This window comes from Plectropomus leopardus, chromosome 12, assembly GCF_026936395.1.
Source record: "Plectropomus leopardus strain MGB_pleo_1.0 chromosome 12, ASM2693639v1, whole genome shotgun sequence".
Classification (NCBI taxonomy): domain Eukaryota; kingdom Metazoa; phylum Chordata; class Actinopteri; order Perciformes; family Serranidae; genus Plectropomus; species Plectropomus leopardus.
In genome coordinates this window covers 34,159,368-34,182,953 of record NC_142187.1, presented here as the reverse complement: position 1 = coordinate 34,182,953, position 23,586 = coordinate 34,159,368, and the positions used below count along the sequence as shown (strand labels likewise).

The window sequence follows — 23,586 nt, the reverse complement described above, 5'->3', positions numbered from 1 at the left end:
CAGAATGGCATACAGACAGATCAAAAATCACAATTTTTTAAACACGTATTTACACCGGTACAAATCATCTGAGGATCAAGTTCAAATGACGTTCAAAAACATCCAAATCTGCCGGCTGCACTGTTGAGTGAAACTAAAACCATTTCTTTCTGACATCAGTTTGTTTTGTGCTCATTTGCAGTCTGTCTAAATCACTGAGTCCTGTCTCCCCCCGTCCTCCAGGTGCTTGCTGGGAAAGATCTGGTCCTCTGAATGGTATTTGTATAAAACATAAAGCGAGTTTATCCCAAAGGAAACACAGTGATAAAGAAACAAAGCTCTCCTCAGTTTGGGACAGATCCAGTTTCAACTCAAAGCTTTGAAAGCCCATTTCTGCCAGTGTGATAAAAAAAATAATGAAAGAAAATGATAATAATAATAGTGTAGTAGAAATTATCTTTTCTTTTGACATACGTAGTCTTTCTGAGAACGTTTCTTATTGTTTTAAGATACAGTAAAGTAAGTCCTTATTTTGAGTTGTGATGAGTAAGTTACTATTTTGAGTTAAGTGATTATTTTGAGTTGAGGTAAGAAAGTCAGTAATTCGAGTTAAGTAAGTCATTTTTTCAGTTGAGATAAGTTATTATTTTGAGTTGAGATAAGTAAATCATTATTTTGAGATGCAATAAATAAGTAACTATTTTGACTTAAGATATGTAGGTATTTTTGATTTTGGATAGGTAAATCATTATTTTGAGTTGAGATAGGTAAATTAAGATAGAATAAGTAATTATTTAAAGTCATAATTTTGAGTTGAGGTAAGAAAGTAAATATTTGAGTTAAGTAAGTGATTTTTTATTGTGAGTCGAGACAAGTTAGTTCTTCTGAATTATATAAATTAAACTATTTTGAGTTATATTGAGTCATTATTTTTGAGTTGAGATAAGAAAGTCACTATTATCAGATAGAATAAGCGTCATTATTTTTAAGACAAGTTAGGTCATTACGTTGAGATAAGTCATTGTTTTCAAAATTCAGACTCATTGACTTCAAAAAGTCTTATGATTTTGAGTTTATATGAGTAACTCATTACTTGGAACTGATAAAAGTAAGTCATTATTTTGAGATAGGTAACTCGTTTTGCAATAAGTAAGTCATTTTTTAGTCAAGTCATTATTTTTTAGTTGAGTTAAGGGCTTATTTTTTAGATGTTAGTAAGTAAGTCATTATTTTGAGATAAGTCATTATTTCAAGATAAGTCATTTTTTGAGATTCAAACTCATTATCTTTGAAAAAGTCTCATTATTTTGAAATACAGACTCATTTTTTGAGATACTAAGAGATCATTTGGAGAAAGTTTCTCATTATAACGATTTCTTTCATCACGCTGGCTTCCTTACGAAGCTATACAAACTCTTTGAGAATAATTCTAAATTTTGAATAACCCAGCGTTAGCAGCTAACATGCTTAACGTTTTTTTCAAAAATCATCATTTTAAGATTGTTTAGATAACATAGACCATAAGCATGTTTAAATGCTAACTTTAAGCATGTGGTGTTAGCCGCAGATTGAACATGTGTGACGCTCCAGTCACAGCACAACCCCACTGAGGGTCAACAAAGAAACGCTAAAACAGACAGTCGGAAAGCTCATAAGAACCTAGCCCAGCATCATGTTCATCTTAGCTTATTTCTGTTTTGGAGGGTTTTCCCCTGACCAGGATCGACCAGGATCATTTTCAGTGGACACAGAAGCTGCAGTAGAAGTTGCCAGGAAAGTTATTTAACTCTCAACAACCTGTGAAGTTGCATCAGTCTTAGTTAACACCATTTTATGGCCATTTTTCTGTCACTATTTTTATGGCTGTATTGTTAGAAAGCAATGAGATCCACGTGTTTCTTCTGTCCACCCCCCTCCCCTCACAGACATTTATTTGGGCAATTGCTCATCAAACTGGCTGAGGCAGCTGTGAAAGAGCACCAGACCTATTTAAAATCACCAAATGTTTCCAACTCAAGTGGACAAGTCTTTGACTCAATTTCATTTGTGCTGCCTGGAGCAAATGTGCATTGAGTTTATGTGCAATAGTACCACTTCTGTAATTCACTTTGCATTGAATCTGAGCACAAAGTGCAGATCAGATTGATAAATGTTTTTTTTGCACTGCTTGTAAGAATCCTGCAACAGATGCTTTCCCTCCATTTTAAAGCCATCCAGCTGTTGTTTTCTGCTGTTAATGTCTTTTGAGTTTTAGTCTTGTTGGGTAATATTCCTGTCATCATGTGCACACATTTGCAGACTAAAGAGCATAAACATAGCCGGCCAATCAGGACACGCCTACCTGAAAATGTGCAGTCAGGATTAGTGCGGCTCGCTCGATATTATGTCGTGACAGAGCTTCATTCATCGCCTCTGTGCGATTGAACAAAGGTTACGATATTGTAACCCCAGTTCCATTGGCACAGGCGAGCCATCGACCTTGGGACCCTGACGCTCCTACGCTGCTCACCGAAGAGGGTTTAGGATGTTTCAGCGTGCAAAAGCATGCTCATGATCAGAGGAGTATTACCCAAAAAGTCCAAGCAGAGGGTTCAGCCTGCACTAATAGAACTAGGGTCACAATATTTTAACCTTCGTTACGAATCAGTTTCTTTCTCTGAAATTATATGAAACTGCGATACTGTAAAACGATTAACCAGAACACCTGAAGATAATATGAAGGTATTTGGTTTAGAGCACTAAGAGGAAAGAGTCTACGGCAAACTTTCAAATCCAAGAATGGCGAAGGAATGACCCGCCTAACTCTGCCATACTCTTCCTGTGATTGGCTCGTCCTCGTTACCGTCATTGGCTGGATTGGCCATCAGAAGAAGAGTGAGGTGGGCCGTTCCTTCGCAATCCTAGCAAATACTCGTCCAGTAGAGGGTGGCGCTGTGCTTATAGAACTAAGGTAACAATATCATAACCTTTGCAATGTATCAGTTTCTTTCTCTGAAATTATAGAAATAAAATTTTTCCCAGAATACCTGAAGACATTTTTAAGTTGGTTTTTTTCAGCACACATCTGCCTTTATGCTGCATTCATGTCATGTAAAAATTTCTGTAATTACCAACTTTTTCTTGGTAACTTCCCAGTCATAATTATGAAAGGGAATCTCAATTTTTAGGAGCGCTTCCACATATTTGGCTTGGAGTGAAACAATGCAGAATGGTCGCAAACTGTAAATCTGATCATCCCCTTCATCACTAGCTTCTATCCCACATGACATGAATGCTGCACAGTGGTCAAGAAAAAGAAAGGGGTAGAGGTGAGTGTGCATCTATGCAGAAATAAAAACCTAAATCATAAAGGCAACAACACAACGTGTGAGTGTTAAGATTGTTTCGAGGACCGGCCCCAGAAAATCTGAAAAAAAGCCCAACAGACTGTGTAATATTACAAACCGCCCAGTGAAGTCCAGATTTTTACCACCAAGTGAAAACCATCAGATGCTTTGTTCCTGCATAAATACCGCCTGGCGTTACACCGATGTTACACGAATGACGACCTCTCCTGAGTCACTGTCCTGGCTGAGGTTGTTTCGGGGCACCAGGCCGGGGCAGAAGGGGGCCAAACAGAGGCAGGTCCATGGCTGTGGCCCCAGCTGGGTGGCGTGTAAGGGGCCGTTGGGCCCAAAGGTGGCCAGAGGCAACCAAAGCGTCCTGGGGGACAGCGAGGAATGGCCGGTGCTCGTCTCCTCCATGTCCTTTGCTTTATCGTAGCTCTGAACGTCCCAGTGGAGGTTAACGGCCCGCCAGCGCATGAAGACGTTGTACACTGCTGCCCCCTCGTGGACGATCAAGCCTGTTACAATAAAAACATCAAAGGAAGCGTTGATCCTCTGATTCGGTCACGTTCAGGTTACTGACGAGCTTCAGGAAATATTCTCAATCAAGTACTGTAATAAATCTTTTTTCTTCATCTTCTTTTGCCTCAGTTTACAGTTTCTTTAATTTCCAAATACTCAGACCAAACTTTCAGGGCTGAACTCGGCTTCTGGTTCAAATGTTCAAATGGGGAAAATGTATCTGCTGCTTCTACAGCACTAAAAGCCATAAAAGAGCCAGAACGTCCTTCAAACCCTTTTCCAGAAACATTTGTGCTGATTGTTAAAATAAAACCCCATTAATTTCACAACTTGTCAAAACCACAGTTGGAGAAATCTTAAAACATACCAGTGTCACCTAAACTGGGATTTAAAGAAATCTATTTTGACACTCAGATCTTTAAACTAAAAGTATTTTACTCTCAAGGAGGAAGTTTAATTTAACATGTTTTTCCGGACTCAAATAGAAAAACAGAAATGTACTTTTTTTGTCATTTGTCATAAAAATAAACTCCTTGTAACACCAACAATTGCCTGACTTTCATCACTTTTTAAAGGTTTTTTTCAGTGAAAGAGATAAAGAATCTTTCTGTTTTTGTTTTCTTAGGATGAGCTGATTATATCTACATCTCATCGCCTTCTCCCCCGGCATGCTTTTGAGTTTAAAAGGAGGTATAATTATCAGAAAATTTTCTGTACTTTTTCTTTTCTTATCTGTACTTGTTTTTGTGCTCATTTTCAGGCAATTTGTTTTTACTTATTTCTTGCTATTCTGGGTCCATATGTTGCTTATTGCCTTCTCCGCATGTTTTGCTCAGGTTTCAGAGAGCTACATCAGCAGTAGCAGTCAACAGCACCATCTACTGGCTGGAATCAGCTGTAGTCAGACGAACTAATTATTGATGACTAAATTCACAGGAATGAAAACAGTCCACAGCTTCATACATCTTTTTCAATACAAAAACAGACATTTTGAGGTCCAAATCAGATGGGAGGATCTATGTTGGATGTGACGTCTGAATATTCAGATGCTGATTGGCTGCTATTTCTATGTGTATTTCTATAAGTCATGAAATCGCTTTAGGATTGATCCAAACGATATTGTTTGCCACTTTCGCTGCCGTTATAATTGTAGTGTGGACTCCACCAAATGTCTTTTACAGTTATCGTTCTTGGTGTGGACGTCCCTTTAATCACTAAATCCATGGCAACATCATAAAGTTCTGTTTACTGTCAGGTTATAATGGCTGTTGTGTATAAGTATGAGTGGACGTATATTCGGCAGGTATTCAAGCAGCCTGTGAATGACGAACTCATGAAGCAGCTGATGCCAATAAACGAACGCAAGCTGTGATTTTAGAGCTCTGCCCGAACCGATGCTCTGCTCCATCTGTGCTATAGATTTTTGTCTTATGTAACCTAAACAAAAAGAAAACATGAAATCATCTTTTTTTTCTGATGCACAAATAGAATCAAGGTTTCACAGACGGTTTGAGCAGTCTAAAAAACCTGGACTAAATTCTGCTAGATCTCAATTTTGTCCTGCATTTAAGTTTGACGTTCATGACCTCGGGCTCACCTACGCAGACCAGGTCCATGAAGCCGTACATGCCGTAGCAGATCTGGAAGAGGACGTCACGGCGCTGCCAGACGGCCTGCGGGCTGAGAGCCGACCACAGCAGCCAAGAGATGCTGGCCACCAGGAAGAGAGAACCCAGGAACACGGCGATGATCTGCACCTTCTCCACCAGGGTGATGGTGATGGACTGCCACTGCACACAGAGAGAGGAGAGAACCCAGACGACTGTTTCAGAGAACCAAACATGCCCCGATCTGCCACCTCGACGCACTCTTGGAAATAAAGGCTCCACTCCCCGGGGCTTGAGGTTCTACCCAAAACCATTTCCTTCAGAGAAACCTTTTTTGAAGAAAGGGTTCTTCAAGGGTACTCTGTAAGAGTAGTTCTTTTGAGAAACTAAAACCATGGTTAGTGGGACAGAGATCTATGGGTAATGTAGTCATTACCATTTTTAGAGCCACTCTTGGAATATTAATGGGTTCTCAGTGGAAATCCCTGAGTGGGTCCTAGATGAAACCCTTCGCAGTATGTCTCTATAGAAGCTCCTGGGTGGGTTTTAGATTAAAACATTGGAACATAAAAGGTTTCTCGACCTAATACCACCTCGGTGGGTTCGACATTAAACCGCTGAAACACAAAAGGGTTCCTGGTGGGATCCCACAGGTAGTTTTTGGATGAAATCCTTGAATTATAAATGGGTTCTTGACAGAACCTCCTAGGTGGGTTCTAGATGAGTTTTTCACAACTATCTAAAGCTTAAATTAAAGTCGCCTGAAAAAAAGGTAATACAACTTCTAATATTATTAATAGTAATTACAATAATGAAATATACATGAGGTCATACAGACCTCACAAATATAATTAAAAAATGAATAATGTAAAATCAGAATCATATAAATGTTAATGTCACTTCCTTTACCTTTGAATAATTCATAGAGCCATGATAAACGTATTTCTGTAATCCATCTATACCATCATGCATATATGTATGTACACACGGCAAACTTCCTCTTTCTCATTGTGTGTGTGTCCGTTTTTTACCATTCTGTGTCCCCTCTCTAAATTTAGACATTTTGGCAGGTCCGTGAATGCACCACATACAGAACTTGACACGAGTGTCTTTCTTTTGTCATCAAATTTGTGGACTTTTTTGTTTTTTGTAGGCCAAACTTTTCATACATCTTTGCTTTGGAGATTTTCTCATGAAGTTGCTCTGTGGCTTCTTTACATGATGTTGCTCAGGTTTCAAAGGGTTAACCAACACACGGGAGTTTGTTTCTAAGCTGCTTGATTGTCTGGCTGCTCGTTTCTTGACCTTTTCTTCAGTAATAATGTCATTGTAGTCCCATTTCTCACCTACTGCCAGACTGACAGGCAGGACTACGACCTGGCTGGAAAACCACATCGTTACGCCGCAATGCGGGAGCACAAAACCAGGAGGACGAAGAGTCGCGGAGAGAACAAATCTGTGTGTCAGAGCTGAATCACTAACAAGAGAAAATAAGAAAAAGGAGATCAGAGGAGCAAAAACAGAAAGAAGTCGATGCTGATTGTGATTGTGCTCGGTGCAGAGGAAAAGACTTTCGGCAGACTGAGTGGACAGGAAGCAGAGCTCTGCTGAGCCTCAGCTGTGTTTGTTCAGTCTGCCAGTGACTCAAGTCCCATCTGCAGCAAACAGATCCGAAAAGGCCTGAATGTTCTCCAGTGAAAGAAACCATCCAGGATGCAGATATTTTAAGCCTCAGGAGTCGCTGCCTGTTCAGCTTTTGAGGAGACGAGGACTGAAGGATTCCTGACGCTCCGCGCTGACAGCAGAGACCTGAAGACAACACAAACTCAGTGATCCGGCAGCTTCACAGCCGACGCTGCGTTCGCCCCGAGCATCCAAAATCTTCACCGCATTATCTTAGATGTTGCTTTTTCAATTTAGCCGAGCAGAAGATTCGAAAGAGTAAAATTTTGCGTTGCACCCCCACACACACGGGGATGACTGAAAATCTTAGAAGCAAAGACAGAAAGGTCCTGATTTTTTCCTTTTTTTTTCAATTTATATTTATATTTTCAAAATATAACCATTTAACTTTAAAATACATATATATACTTGATATTAATTAACAAATATTCCCACCCACACCCTCCCAGGTTTACACAGATAACTGAAATAAGAAGAGAAAAAAAATGAAATAAACAAACAAGAAAACAGATATGAAAGTAAATAAAATAAAATAAATGGAGATAAAACGTCTTGGTTTATGTGTGTTCATTACATAAGTGAAAGACTTTATATGTAACAGCTATTTTCCTGATATTAAGTCCATAATGTGGCTGAATCTTAAAAAACACTGAATGCTACAGGTAGTGCCAGAAATGAAGATGTAGTTTCAGATGAGGACACTCACACGTATGAAGGTGCTAAATTAAAGCAGCAATACACGTTTTTTAATTATGAAGGAAATGTAGATTCACTCTGCAACTCTCTGTCACCGCCACGATCTCCCAGCAAGATGACGGCTCGATTTCCAGTACCAATAAAAGATGATATAAATTAACGAATTAAATAAATTTAATAAAAAATAATCATAAATATATGATATAATAAAAAATATATAATATAATCAATAATAAAAATTATCTGTAGTTTCGAAAGAGAAAGTTCTTTGCAGTTACTGAAAGTTATTTGTTGAATCTCCTCTTTATGAAATGCCTCGAGTGAATTTAGTTTCAGCTTCAGCTTTGGGTCGAATAATTTTATGTTTCCTGCTGTTTTTCCTTTTTTTTTTACATCATTATTTCTCTCAAAAGTCAAAACGTTTGGTTGATTTAGATGATGTTTAGTTTGGATTCTTGCACAACTTTCATTGCGAGGTGCATGGAGAAGAGAGCTGAGACGCTGGAACAAAAACGTGTCTTTTCTTTCTGCAATAATGCATTACTGCAAAAGTATTTTGCAATTAAAAAAATTTTTTAAATGCAATGGAATAATGTCAAGAAAACTACATTTATAATTATCAGAATTACACATGTATGTATTTAGTTTATGGAATTATCTTCATTTGAAGAAGTTTTTTGAGGTCATTTCCTTTTTTGTATTTTTTTTACTTTCCTTTTTTGTGCTAATTTTCAAGTAATTTTTTTTTTATAACTAATTTTTTTGAATTTTTTGGGTCATTCCTCCTCGAGTTCCTCTGTCATTTGTGTTCAAAAAAAACATTTGTTAGCTTTAAAGTGCACTGTTGCTTTCATCCAAATTATGCTGTTCTGACTGAGTTATGAGAAGTCAAATGTTGTTGGAAGGCACACTTTGTATATGAAAAAATATGATATCAGAGGAAAACGTGGGCGCTCCCCCTCCTGAAAAACTCACATTCATAGTTTAAATGCTGTGGAGGCGATGTGACATTAAACTGCAGCTGTTATTCTCTCTGGCTTTTTTTACGGCTTTTTGCAGCCATAAACATCTGAGGTTACAGTTTTCCCCCTCCGAGCGTGCTCTCTAAATTATTATGGAGGCATTAACAAGAGATTGTTTTTACAATCGCTGATGTATCGACCCGCCGGTTGGATTTATGCTCAGAAATATTCACAGCTTCTCTGGTGGAAGAACACAGAGCTGCAGCAGTAAAAGCAGTTTCACTGGCGAGCTGACAACAAATAAACCCACCTGCTTCTGTCGTTCCTGCAAAATGCTTCACTGAAACTCAGTTACAAAAGCCAAATATAGAAATGCACTTACTCTATAATTATGTTACATTTTCTTTGTTTGAACCCCGAAATAAACATCTTTATAATAGCAGCTTTTTCTTCGACTCATAGCTCATAAAATGTAGAATAAGCGGACAAATCTGCCAAAAGTGCAAATTTCAACCTTTTTAAATGTGATTTAAACAACTGTAAAAGTGCTGACAGAGGTGATAACGAGGGGACGAGGGATAACAGTACTCTTCACCTTTAACCCTTTGACACCTGAATTGCCATCACTGCTGCATTCAGACGCATTTCACAAGTATTTAAACCTCTGAAATCTGAGCAGATTCTGTGCGACTTTTTTCAAAAAACTGGGGGAAAGGCAATGAGCAAGCAATCGATCATTTAGAAATGTATTTTTTTTTTTAATTTAAAAACATCTAAAAACCAAACTATAATCAGAATTCAATATTTTAAACTATTTTAGACAATTACTATAATTTTTAGAGTTTTTTTTCAGGTCACTTCCCTTATTTTTTTCCCCTTATTTTCAGGCAATGTTCTTGAAAATTTCGCAAATTTCTTGCTAATGCACAGAAACCAAGTCTATTTGCCCAGGTTTCAAAGGGTTAAGGTATCGACTGAAATAATACCGTACTATCAAATCATCTGCAATTAAATAAAACCTGTATGAAATCATTTTTGTGATGGGGGGGGCTGGTCCTGGACTGTCCAAGCAGCTCGACTCTGTTGTCGAACCCGTTAACAACTGTTTGCTTTTTAGTTACATCTTTCATTAAATAATTTTGCAATGATAAATACCATAAAAACATTTATAATGTTGCCAATATTTTACTGATAAAAGGTGTGTTTTTGAGTCTCATCTCAGTTTTTCTCACTACTATCCAGCCGAGCCTCTAACTGAGCTGACTTTGAACAGAGATGAACTCATCCATGAAATCAGCCTCAGTGTTCAGGTCGCAGCAGCCCGTCTCCGCTGTCTCACCTGCCAAGGTGTCTTCATGTTGATGGCGATGACGTGGAAGCGGTAGCAGCAGAGCTCGCAGGTCCAGCAGCCGCGCTCACTGATCCACTTCAGCAGGCAGTGCTGGTGGGTGTAACGCACCGAGCCGTCACAGCGGCACGGGTTCAACAGGTCACCCTGGAGACGGCAGAGAGGCCAAAGGTCAAATATGAACAGAGACGAATAAACAACAACAACAACAACATACTTAAATGAGGGAGTGAGACAGGACGCCAGCAGCAGCCCTGCACATGCTGGAAGGATTTTAGGACATTTCTAGAATTGTAGAAAGTTTTTAGGCTTTTAGAAAATGTCTAATATTATCAGATGTTTTGTAGAATTTTAGGAATTTCTAGGATTTTTGTATGTTTTTCAGATTTTCGGACCTTTCTCAGATTTTAAAACATTTCTTCGAATTTAAGGTTGTTTCTAGGATTTTAGTGAGTTTTTCAGATTTTAGGACCTTCCTCAGATTTTGGTAAGTTTTCTTGGATTTCAGGCTATTTCTTGGATTTAAGGACGTTTATTGGATTTTGGGACATCTCTTGAATTTTAGGACATTTCAAGGATTTTAGGGCACAGCTACGACCTCTGTGGGGGATCTTCACTGACATTTTTCCTTAATAACAAGCTCATTTTGATGCAGGTTTATGCACTCTGGCACCGTACGGACACTAAAAGCACAAACATAATTCCCAGTGTGAATCACTTGAATTCGAAAAAGGTTGGGGGACCACACAGCACCCTATTTGGGGCCAGATTTGGCTGTCATTTCAGACAGTCTGGTAAGAACTGCTTGACCCTGTCAATATGGACTTCATAACTGTTTTGTGATGAAAGATATAATAACTGAAAACACCTGTTAATAAAATGCAATTAATCGCAATTAATTGCAATTGTATCATTTGACAGCCCTAATAAAAAATAAAAAAGACATGAAGGCATAAGTGACGGTTAAGCAAATTAGAGAATGCTTTCAGGCTCTGCAAATGAAGGAAACAAAAGGACAGGAGAAAATACAGGCGAGAACGATCTACACGTCTGCACAAGTTTGCACAAGTATGTTTAAATGGTTATACAAAGGTTAAACTTCACAAAAACACTTAAAAACTGTTTCTCTGCCAAGATAAAGAGGCACAGAGGCTTCAAATTTCTGCCTGTTTCATCATTTAAACAGTCGTTAAGAAGCTTTTCTCCGGCACCGAGGTGACAATGTAACACGGAGGCAGAAGAAAAAGACTCGGTCATTAATATTCCTGTCTTGTCTGGTGTTTTTATTATCTTGACCACTCTCTGTAGCACCAGTGACAGATTGAGCCTCAGAATCTTCTCAAAAATAGAAAGAAACTATCGGATTTTGGGTCGATATTAGAAGCGTCTACCTGATATTTATCTTACATCCATTTTCAAGGTCCGTGTGTCAACTTTCCCATCATCTAAAGAGCCGTTTTTTAAGGCCTCACTTCGGCCTTTTCTCCCAGCAGGTCGTACATCAAAGAAAACACACGACTTGTTCACCAGAGGGCTTTACCAGAATCGCTCAGATCAATGATCATTTCTCAACGCTACAACACTCGCGGATATCAACGGCAGGATGCAGCTTGATATTAATCATCACAGTCGAATCTATTTGTTCGGCAGGTTTTGGTTTTTTATCCTCCTCGAGACATTCCTCAAGCAGCCATTACTGTAGCTTTGACCTGCCGGTAGGGCTGTGAGTGGCATATTAATGGTATATTAAGGTCAGTGGTCAGAGAGCTCATTTTTCATCATGTCGTATTAACCTTGTGGGTTTAAAAGGACCGCGGAGGCTTTCGCTTGAATTAACTGAAGCGGGTCAACAATCCACTGAAGCGGTGATTGATAAAACCAACATCAGGGAGGATTTTAAGATGTTCCTGAAGTCTAGCAGACATTTCCTGAAAACCTATTTTAGTATTTTAGATGCTGTTTACATTCTGGAGTCTGAATGAAGGTCAACAAGGATTCGACTAGCTGGTGTTAACATGGAGAGAGACGGGAAGACGGTAACTTACAGTTTCCAGTCAGCCATCGAACCAAAAAATGTTGCAGTTGCAAGGTATATGTCCTTAATTTACTGCCCTAAATAAAAGCACCATCAGGAGAATGAAAGTTCATTCTTGACCTCAGAAATACATCATGATCATCTTAACTCAAGGTCTATTCACTAGCTTTCAACTGCATCTCATGGTCTTCATCATTGATTAAAAGTTTGTATGTGGTCGAAAGGTCCCATAAAAGCACATAAGTGGACTTCAAGTTGAGATTTTTATGTAAATAGTCACTTTTTTTCTCGAAAATTCATAATTATCTTAACTCAAGCTCTACATACTAGCTTTCAGCAGTTTTTTTTACAAAATAATCTTGATTCAAGGTCCACTTACTAGCTTTTTACATCACTTTCAGCAGCATCTGATGGTCTTCATCAGTGTATAAAGTTTGTATGTAGTCAAAAGTTACCCCAAAAGAAAGTAAGTGGGCCTTTAGTTAATACTGTTTTGGAAATGATAACAGGCGAAAAACATATCTATACAATACTGACTCAAGGTCCACTTACTAATTTGTTCGATTTCATTTGCATGCCATGGTCTTCATCAGTGTAAAAAGTATGTATGTAGTCAAAAGTTCCCCCAAAAGAAAGTAAGTGGACCTTGAATTGATACTGTTGGGAAAATTGTCATACTTTTTTAAAAATCATACTCAAGGTCTACTTACTAGCTTTCAACAGTGCCACATGGTCTTCATCTGCGTACAAAAGTTTGTATGCAGCCAAGCAGGTGGACCTTTAGTTGATACTTAAAATGATCACTTTTTACAAAAAATCATTATAATCTCCACACAAATTCCACTTACTAGCTTTTTACATCGCTTTCAACAGCATCTCATGGTTAAAATTCCCCCAAAAGTAAGTGAGTGGACCTTGAGTTGAGACTTTTTTAGAGTTATTACAACAGACAGTGTTGAATGCAGTTGAAAGCTCATTAATAAAGATTGTAAGTACACGGAAAAGTTGAGTAAGTGAACCTTTAGTGTATTCAAGCACCCTCATCCGTGTTGGCTGCAGTTGTCAGCTGCTGTTTAAAGAAACTATCTGAGTTCAGATTTAGTTGACTTTTGTTTCCAAAGTTAAGAAGAAACTTTCAAGTTCAACTTTGATCAAAATTCAAAACAGCAATCCGCGGATGCTGATTTGTCCTTTTTCTGGTGTCAAATAACATCTCATTCTCACTCTATCCGCCCAGACATGAATATTTAGAGTGTCAAATTTCTGTTTTGCAATCTTCCTGATAACTGGTGAGCTCGCCCAGCCTGCGGCGTTGTATCAAAATCAAATATCAGTCTGGACCCGGAGGCAGAGCTATTAGATTAGCTCTGCTAATAGGCTATAGCCCACGCTCAGAAGACAGGATATTCACTTAGGCATTTACTGCCCTGACTCCTCTCTTTCCCTTAAGCTCCAGTCAGGATGAATCGTCCCTCATCGAGGCTCGCTGTCACGAGCCAAATAGGCCTGCACAGTGTCTGATTTCAGAGACGGATGGACAGAGTGTCCATTTGTCCCTGCAGGTCCACATCTGTCCATCCACCTCCATAAAGACATGCAGACAGTTAGACGGATGCATCAGCGGGGGAAGATATCTATTATACATGGATTATGATTCAGTGTTTGTCATCCAGCTCTGGTGTGATGGATGTAATGCAGTTTGGTTTCACTGTGTGCTGATTATATCTCAGTTATCTATAGAAGGACCTGAACTGTATGTCCTTATGAGGTTCATTATTATGAGAAAGTTCTATTTTTTAAGGTAAGTTGTCATTTTCGAGGACTTTTTTCCATCATTTTGAGATAATAAATCATGATTTTAAGATGAGAAAGTCATTATTTTAAGAAACTTTCTCAATATTTTGAGATACCAAATCATCATTTGAGATAAGTCATTAATTTGATAAAGTTTTTCATTATTTTGAATTACTTCATATTTTTTTTAAGGAAAGTTGTTATTTTCAAATATATTTTTCATTATTTTGAAAAAAAAAACACTTATTTTGAGATGAGTAAGTAGTCAATAACAATGATGTTCTCTTAAGTGCTGCTTTAAGTTGCTCTCTTTTCATTGCTTTTATTTCCCATTTTTGTTCATTTAAAATCCTTTTTTTCACTTCATTCAAAAAACATTGAATTGCCTTTGTGTTTGGAGGTTGCTCTACGAATAGACTTGCCTTAATAAATTGTCGGTATTGACAGCAAAAAAAAAAAAGGCCATGGTTATTATTTTATCTGTTATAATTATCTTTTATGAAAAAGGTCTAAAAAATACAAGGTTTTTGCGATGGGGGGGTTGGCTGCCTCTTAGGTTTGACATTTTTTCCTTTAATTTTGGTTTAGTTTCTTTTCCTTCATTTCATTTGATTAGATTTTTCCCCTCCTGTCTATATTGTCTTTATTTTCGTATAAAGTCCATAAGGTCAGTGTTAAAATGAATGTTTCAAAATGATTAAAGAATTTAAATAACAAGAAAGAAAAAGTGATCAGTCAATCTACCTCCAAGCTAAACCTGAACTTCCATCCATGTTTTCATGGTAGAGATTTCATGACACTTGCTTATAACTAACTGAAAGGTAGAAAAGTAATACTCAAAATTCATTGTTCATTGTCCAACTGTTTTGATTGTGTTTATTCATGAGTAATTTTTTTGTAAAATGTCTTTGTAGCTGTACAGTTAAATCTTCAGCCTTCTTTCTGGCCTTTAAACAGCCTAAAAAAAAGAGAAATTGAAGCAGTTTTGTGAACCAATTCATGAACTTTGACGTCTTCTGTTAGTTCGACGTATGTTACACTCAAACTGTCTTTGTGATCCAGCCTTTTGTCTGTACTGTAAGTTACTGTGAACATTTAAAATGCAAATCTAGTTAATGAAGCTGGTGAGAAGCGAGTGAGAGAAATCCTCCATCGCTCGCGCTGATGTCTGACTCTGGACCTCATGTGGTGAGCTGTCCTTGGTGCTGAGGTGTGATTTTAGCTGCTGTTATGCAACTCTGATTGTATTTTAAACTGCCTTCAAAATAAATTCAACATTTTTTTTTTCAAGGACAGCTTCATTATTCTCTCTTTGTGTTGTGCTGCAGTAGAAGTTGTTATTGTAGACTGTTAATCACGGGTTCCAAACTTGAGGTTTGGGATCCTTACAGGGATCCTTAGTAAGCTCAAAGAGGCCATCAAGCAAAATGAGGAACAATTTCCTTATCCACTGTGAAGGTCCAAGGACAGAGGGACGATGTATGCTGAATGTATGCTCAGAGGCGAATTGTGATGTGATAATGTGCTTTTTAAATAAAACTGACTTAACTGTAACAAACCAAAAACAGCTGGAGGAAGTGTCGTGTGGCTACACTCACTCTGTGATTTTTTTTTCAAAGCATTGATGATGTATTGTTCAGAAATTAGCTGCTTTGAGCCTTTTCTGAGGTTATTTCTGATGCTTTATTGTGTAAACAGTATTTTAATGTAGTAGAAGCTAAAGGGACGACTCATTTTAAATGTTTTAATACTGTTGGGTAGTGTAAACATTACATTTTGTTAGATGTTCATATGTTTTTTGTGTAAAATCAAAAAACATTTTTTTAAAGCTATCATATAAAAATTACTACATAAAAAGAAAAAAAACTGTATTCTTCTCTAAATCAATCATTTCTCTTGTAGAATTCAGGTATTGTATTTGTTTACTTTCGATCACTGGTAACTCAGCTGTAATATAGTATAATATTGAATTTCTTTATTATGCTGAGGGCTGTCTGAGGGCCCCTCATGGACCCCTGAAGGTTCCCTGCGATCACTTTGAACTACTGACGTAGTTATGTGGTGCTGAAGTCGCAGATTAATACATATCTGACTATATGATCATTATATTTGATACTCAGTATTTTGATAAAAAATTCATTTCATTTTTTTGATCAGGAAGTCATTATTTTGTGAAGCTCTTTCATTACTTGAGATACTAACTCATATTTAAGAATATTTCTTGTTAGCTTGAGATACAACATCTTTATTTTGATAAGGAAGTCATTATTTTGAGATACTAACTCATTCTTTTGAGATAAGGAAGTTATTTTTTGAGAAAGTTTCTCATTAGTTTGAAATACTAAAATGGTGATATTTCTTTATTATGCTGAGGGCCTCCTAACTGCACGCTGTCCATGGTGCTGAAGTCACTGTAGCAGTTTCAAATACAGGCTTTTTTAATACATAATATCTGACTACATGATCATTGTTTGATACTAACTCATTAGTTTGCTTAAAAAATGTCATCAAGATAATTTATTTTGAGCAATATTCTCATTATTTTGAGATACTACAATGATACTCCTCTATGATGCTCAAGGACCCTTGAAGGTCCTCCGTGCTCACTTTTGGAACTGCTGATGTAGCCCTGCGCTGTCCATGGTGCTGAAGTCACTGCAGCAGTTTAGAGGACATGTTTTACTACATGATACCTGACTACATGATCATTATGTGTGATACTAACTCAGTTCATGGAAGTTTTCATTATTATGAGATACTAAATCATTATTTTCGAGATAACAAAGTCATTATTTTTAATAAGGTTTTATAGAATTTTGAGATATTATGTCACAATTTGTGAAAGTTTTCATTATTTTGAGACACTAAGATAAGTTTTTATTTTGAAAAGAAACTCATTATTTTGAGATGAGGAGGTGATTTTTTTTTTTTTTAAAAACTTCTCTTTATTTTGACATACCAACTCATTATTTAAAGGTAAAGAAAACATTATTTTGAGGAGGGATCTCATTAGTTTGAGACATTACAATGAGGATAATACTTTGTTGTGTTGAGGGCCCTCTGAGGGCCCCTCAAGGACCCTTGAAGTTCCTCCATGTCTACTTTTGGAACTGCTGATGTGCTGTAGCTCTGCGCTGTCCATGGTGCTGAAGTCACTGCAGCAGTTTAAAGGACACATTTTACCACATATCTGACCACATGATCATTATGTGAAAAAACAAATTGGTTTATCAAAGTTTTCATTATTTTGAGATAGGGAAACAATTATTTTAACAAGATTGCACATACTTTTGAGAAACTATGTCATTATTTAGGATAAGTTGTTATCTTTGAGAAAGATTCTCAGAATTTTGACATAAGGAAGTCATTGTTTTCATAAAGTGTCACATCATTTTGAGAAACTAAGTCATTTTTTTGACATAAGTTGCTATTTTGAGAGTTTCTCATTAATTTGAGATAATCAAATGAAGATACAGGTATATCTTATTATGCCGAGGGCCCTCTGAGGGCCCCTCAGGGACCCCTGAGCTCCCTTTTGGAACTGCTGATGCTGCTGTGCGCTGTCCATGGTGCTGAAGTCACTGCAGCAGTTCAAGGACATGTTTTGCTACATAAAATCTGAGTACATGATCATTCATGAGAAACACTCTTGTTCATTTTAGTTTCTAAATCGCTGTATATGCAGTTTTTGTAGCACATTTATTTGGCCGTTGCCCCACCCTAATTTGTCCTTGATGCATTTTGTTTTGGGCTCTTTGGTAAAGTGTATTTTACTCCAACTTTATTGTCTTCTCTTTTACTATTTTTTTCTTGCTTGTGTTATTTTTATTGTTGTATTGTATTTGTTTTTATTGGTTGTATGTTTTACTATTTTATTACATTCTGTGAAGCATAATTGTGAATTTCACTTCTGTGGAAGGTGCTCTGTCAAATGAATTTAGTATTTAATATTATTTTTGAGCTGTATCAAATGTTTTAATGACTATTTAGATATTGTATAGGTATATTTTTGTCACTGTTATTGCCATTAGCGATTGTTGTTTATATATTGTTTCATTATGTTGATTGTTTTTGTACTTTGCTATCCATTTTTCCCCTTTTTTCTTGGATTTTTATTTGCATATTTGTTCTACATTATTATGTAGCGTTTACTTGTGAGGAGCAGGGAGAGTAGAGAGTAAAATCAGATGGTTCTACACTCTTAAGTTTGGTTTTACTCTTAAGTTTCGTTTTGTTTGAGTTGCCATATATTTAGTCGTCACAGTTGTTTTAGTTCTGGTTGGCTGTCTTCTGAAATCCGTCCAATCAGGCCAGCCCCTATCATGTAAACCGTTGTGAAAGCAGATGAGTTTCTGCTGTCGGCCAATCAAAGTCCAGCTCTGTGAGGACTGTGCCCTCACTTTCATTCAGTTTAAATCGACTCCCACCATTCACAAAACCAGCACTTTAAATCCGATAACACTGCTGAGAGCAGATCTGATCGGAACATGTTGGCCTCACTGGTCTGTCAGGGTTTTCACCTTCATGTCAGTGGTGTATTTACCTGCTCTGCGCCCTGGAAGCAGATCCGGCAGCTGGGAGTGGGGATGCAGGTCTCGCTGCTGCAGTTTGAATGCATCGTCTGCTCCTTGCACGATCTGCCCCCCACCGCCCCATCCTCACTGGAAAAATTCCCCCCGCTGTTCCCCTCACATGCATCCCTGCAGCTCCGGGCCTCCCGGCAGCCCTCTCCGTCCTCCTCCTCCTCTCCCTGCTCAGCCTCGTCCTCATCTTCGGGGTGCCGACGTCCTTGGGAGCCGTGCGGTTCGCCTTCATCCCAGGTGTGGCTGTGGGTGATGGTGGTGCCTCCCCTCGCCTCCCCACAAGCTGGACCCGCCTCTCCCTCCTCTGTGCTCATAATCACATGAAAAGTCCAAATAAAATTGCATAGATGCCACCCGACGGCTCACGCAGTATCCACCGCCTCTGCGACGCAGCGATGTGATGCAGCCTTCAGGCTCCCAGATCACGGCGCTGGCGGCGGATGTGCCTCCGCTCCGTGGAGACCGAACCGAGCCGTGCTCCTGTAGCCCGACCTATGGTGTAGCAGCCAGGCGGAGCTGCGGATCAGCGGCCGGATCTCCTCGGTTGTGCGGCCCGTCGCTCGGCTGGAACCGCCTCATGCGCTCCGGAGACCCGGGGAGCGTCTCCAAACAGCCTCCATGCATCGCAGCGGGACTCAGCCGTCCTGAAGCGCCGGATTCCCCCTCTTCCTCTTCCTTTCCTCCCCCTCCTCCGCGTCTTTAGTCCCCGCCGAGGACGCTGACAGCTGCACGGCAGCGGTGGGTTAACGAGGACCGTCCTCCAAACGGGACAGCCCGGGTTGCTTCCCCCTGCTGAGGGGCTCTTGAGCAACAATCGTCAGCTTCTCTGATGAGTCTTGCACTCCCAGGAAGCAGAAAAGACCGTTTCCCCTGGGAGATGAGCAATCAATCACATTATTATCCCATTAATATGATGGAGGACATAACTTTCCAGACCCGTGCACGCACTACTTGTGCTCAGCCGGCAGCAGGAGAGAGATGAGCTGCATCATGCTCGCAGCAGCCCGGTCAGTCCGCCACAGAGAATACTTGATGTGGTGAGATGTGGAGTCCCGCAGCACCCTCCCTGTGTTAAAGGGGTCACCTGCTGGGCTACAAATGCCATCATTATCCAGGGTGGTGGCTTAAACCTCTCTGAATTTTAACGAGGCACGTCAGCCAATAAATGATGAAGCTATTAGCCGTCTGTGGTGATCTGAAGCTGGTTGATGGAGAATTTAGGGGTCTGTGTCTATAACATGTTCAGTAAAATTTACTTTAATGCATTTCATGAAATACGAAATCTGTATGAGCTCTTATTGGTGGCTTCTGTCAGTAGTTTCTTTAATTTGGTTTAGGTCACAGGGTTTAGACCAAGGACACTCATGTCCTCACGGACTTCAGGACTTTTCTAGGATTTTATGACGTTTGAAAGATTTTAGGATGTTTCTGAGATGTTATTATGTTTCTAGGATTTTGCGACATTTCTAGGATTTTACATTTAGGATTTTAAGATGTTTTTGAGACGTTGGGACATTTGTAGGATTTTAGGATGTCGGTACGATTGTAGGGCAATTTTTGCATTTTAGCAAGTTGTTAGAATTTTAGGATGTTCCTAGGATTTTAGGGCATTTCCAGGGTTTCAGGGATTTTCTAGGATTTTAGGACATTTCTGGGATTTTAGGACATACCTAGGATGTTAGGACATTTTTGGATTTTTGGACATTACGGTTTAGTGTGGACCTCTATCAGGGTTTATTTTTATTGTGATTGAGAAAATGGTTGGGCTGCCCGGCACCCTATCAGGGGCCAGATTTGGCCCGTTAATTGAGTATCACTGTTGTAGGGAGTGCTGTAGGGCCTCTGTTAGGGGTTGGTATGTTTTCTGTGTATAGTCAGAGAATAAGAATCGTTGCGTTCTTTGTTACCTTGGAACGTGTATCTACATAGGAAGAGGGCTTGAAATTTTGTGAATTAATGAAACAAGCCTAATTCAGAAAAGCAAGATTTTACAAGATTTCATCAATTCAGAAAAAGAAAAGTAGAGTTGTTTTCTAAACTGAGGGTATCGCATTTGTGTAGAAAGTGAAGCTGCAAAAGCGAATCCGAGTCTGCAGCTCATGTTAAGATCTGAAACCGTACTCTCGTCTTTCAAATGTTTCACAAAACAAAGTTTAATCTGAGTCTTTGGACATTTGCTTCAAACGAGCACCTCTGCCCAACTTCACCCACATTTAAAGGTCTGGTGGTTTGGATGGACCAAGTATCCAGGAAAGCACAAAAACAAAGGCAAATGGGCTCCTAAATGGATCAGTAATAAGTACACAATAATCAAAGCTCATTATTATTTAATTCATTTCAATCCAAACCAAGCCTTCCCGTGTGAGTGCCTATTTGTACACATATTCTGCAAATTCTTTTCTTTTTTACTTCTCTGCACAGTCCACCTCTGTTTGAACCCACTGCATTTATGGTTACTTTAATCTTAATTTATGGTTACTTTACATCTAATTGTTAAGTTAAACCAAAATCGATCCATATGTACTGAATTTAGTGAAGTTGTTGCAACTCAAAAACAACAAGTGAAACGAAATTGTTCTTTCAAGTGTCAGAAACTTCAGTAAACCAAGTCACCCTGACTTCACTCAATCATAACGAAGAGGATTTTGCCAATGATAAAGAGATCTGCAAGTTCTGTTTTGTTTAAGAAAATGCAAACATGATTAACTAGTTTGCAACCAGCAGACTACAGACATAAGGCTCAGTAAACTCGGTTTTATTGAAGTTGCCAAACATAGAAAGATTAATTTAGTTCAGCTTGTCATTTTTAAATTGCAACAACTTCACAAAATCAAGTAATTAGAACTAAATTTTAAGTAAACTTAAACAATTAGATATGAAGTAAACATAAATTAATATTAGTATTACCTTTCATTTTTCAAGGCAATCAATTTCCAAGATTATTTTAGGCACAATTAACTTGTCAGATTTTACAGTGTGATATGGACCAAATATTACAAAAAAACAGGGCCTTGCTCACCACTCTACCTTCATCTAATCTTATGATGGGAGGGCTGCCAGTTTAAATCCCCGGACTGTGTGGATGAGTAATGATTTGCCCAACATAACAAACTCTCCTGAGGTGCCCTGAAAAGGACATTCAAGCCTCAAATCTGTGTCTGATGGCAGAGGAGTCTGACTGTACGAGTTTAAATCTCAGCTGGGAGTTAAAAAAGCACAGTGGTGCTGCAAGATCCACAACTCTTTCCTGAATGGAATAAAACTGTGGATTAAGCCACTGTCTGCTGTTAAAGGCTTTCAAAAAGGACAAAAAAAAGTCTAAATTATTGCCTCAACCTATCTTATCCTCGACCTCCAAATGGAGCCGATAATAAAGTTGGAGGAGCCTCGGCCGGTGAATTATTTGTCGGAGGAGACTGCTTTTCCAAGAAGAATCTTCTGTCGTTTTTTTTTTCTTTTGAGGATGTCTATCGCTTTCCGGGGAGCGGGCCAGTAATGGACTCTAATGCAGCAAAGGAAATTATCCACTCATGTCCAATCACTACCTACGAGGCACGGATCAATACCAGGTCCCCAGGGCTCCGAGGGAGACCGGGATCGTGCTGAGAGCATGGAGGGCCGGGTGAACGGCTTTCGTTGTGTTTAGGAGCGGTGGCTGAGATGGACAGTCTCTGAATTTACTTTTGGGCTTTACCTTCTGTCTGATGCGGCGCCCATCCACCTAATGCATATTTTTAAGAGCTCTAATATAGAAATTCAGGTTTTACTCTTCTGATACAGGACATACAACATCAAAACATTTGAGACTTGTCTGAGAAAAAAACAATGTTGGCAAGTCATCCTTAATGAAGAGTTTATAACTGCTAACTACACACTTACTTAATGGTTAATAAAGTATTTACTAATGCTCGTTTTATGGCCACATTAAGGAAAAATTATCTTTTTTTTTGAGACTTCAATGAAGTCGGAAACTTATGAGAAATAGTCATACTTTAAAAAAAAAAAAACTTTTTTGAGAATCAAGTCGTAAACGTCGGAAACTTATTAGAAAACAAAGTCGGAATTTTACGAAAACAAACATATTGCCAGCAAACTATAAAACAGGTACAGGCAACCACTGTCCCCGGTGTCGTCATTGATGTATTAAGAAAGTCTGGATACTGCCATGTGGGCGGGGCCCCGTCTATTGTTATGAGAGGTGCTCATTGGCACATCAAAACTGGCGATGACGCAAATTCAACAGAGTGGCAAAAAGTGGAATTACACCATCAGGATCAGTCACATCTGGCCCAGGAAGACTTTTCCCCACTGACTTACATCAGGAAAAAAAAAATGTGAGCATCAAAATCCCCACGAAACGACTTCTATCACTATCTCGAGTTAAGCTTTCTCGTTTGAAAACATTTTGAAAGTCTTAAAGAGCAGCGAAATAAATTTTTTTAGACTGCCATTAATGATAGCAAGGCGCTAATCTGGAGGTCTGTCGCTCTGCCGATGAAAGTTACCCGCTCGGACAAACTCAGGCACACTCAGCCGCCGTGAGTCACCAGTCTGCATGCTCTGTGGGCCAGTAGGTCCAACAAACCCCGGACTTTAACCCACAGCCTAGCGTCTGCTTCCAATATAACTTTAGAGTCAAACCATAATGTTTTTCTTCATCCTAAACCTCGCCACCCATTCCTTTGTAGCCAAATCCTAACAATGTGTTTTGCTGACATGACGGCGTTGCCATCCTACAACCGCAGCTCTACGCCAATCAGGAGTCCAGCAAGTATCTAAAAGTTACTAAAATCTGCCCAACAGCCCAGTTTCCAACAGCTCAGATTAAAAAAACTCTCCACTGTTTTACTGAATTTTAATTCAAGCTGCTGCTGTCTGCCCATGAAGTATTGTGAGGATTAGCCTTGACTTTTATTCAATTTTTCTGATTCGCCCATGACTTTTATTTGCAAAATATCACAAAAACATGACCTGGACTAGATCTGAAGGCAATAAAAACTGAAAGTGAGAAAACAAATTAACCCTTTGAAACCTGGAGCGACAACACTTTT

At 38.9% G+C, this 23,586-nt stretch overlaps 1 protein-coding gene across 1 annotated transcript; it reads right to left on the bottom strand.

The window, feature by feature from the left end:
• Positions 1 to 545: 545 nt before the first annotated feature.
• Positions 546 to 19,495, bottom strand: marchf11 (membrane-associated ring finger (C3HC4) 11). Its single transcript, XM_042497357.2, has 4 exons — positions 18,496 to 19,495; positions 10,115 to 10,270; positions 5,425 to 5,617; positions 546 to 3,823 (listed from the first exon to the last, which is right to left on the bottom strand). The coding sequence occupies exons 1-4, from the start codon at positions 18,847 to 18,849 to the stop codon at positions 3,501 to 3,503; spliced, it is 1,026 nt and encodes a 341-aa protein (XP_042353291.1). The 5' UTR covers positions 18,850 to 19,495; the 3' UTR covers positions 546 to 3,500.
• Positions 19,496 to 23,586: the final 4,091 nt, after the last annotated feature.

What these genes read in the sequence shown, in the direction of transcription:
- marchf11 (XM_042497357.2), bottom strand. Translation starts at nt 18,849, where the DNA reads ATGAGCACAGAGGAGGGAGAGGCGGGTCCAGCTTGTGGGGAGGCGAGG. An exon ending in GCTTCCAGGGCGCAGAGCAG is followed by an intron (nt 10,271 to 18,495) that starts GTAAATACACCA and finishes TGCCGTCTCCAG; the next exon opens with GGTGACCTGTTGAACCCGTG. An exon ending in CATGGACCTGGTCTGCGTAG is followed by an intron (nt 3,824 to 5,424) that starts GTGAGCCCGAGG and finishes TTATTGTAACAG; the next exon opens with GCTTGATCGTCCACGAGGGG.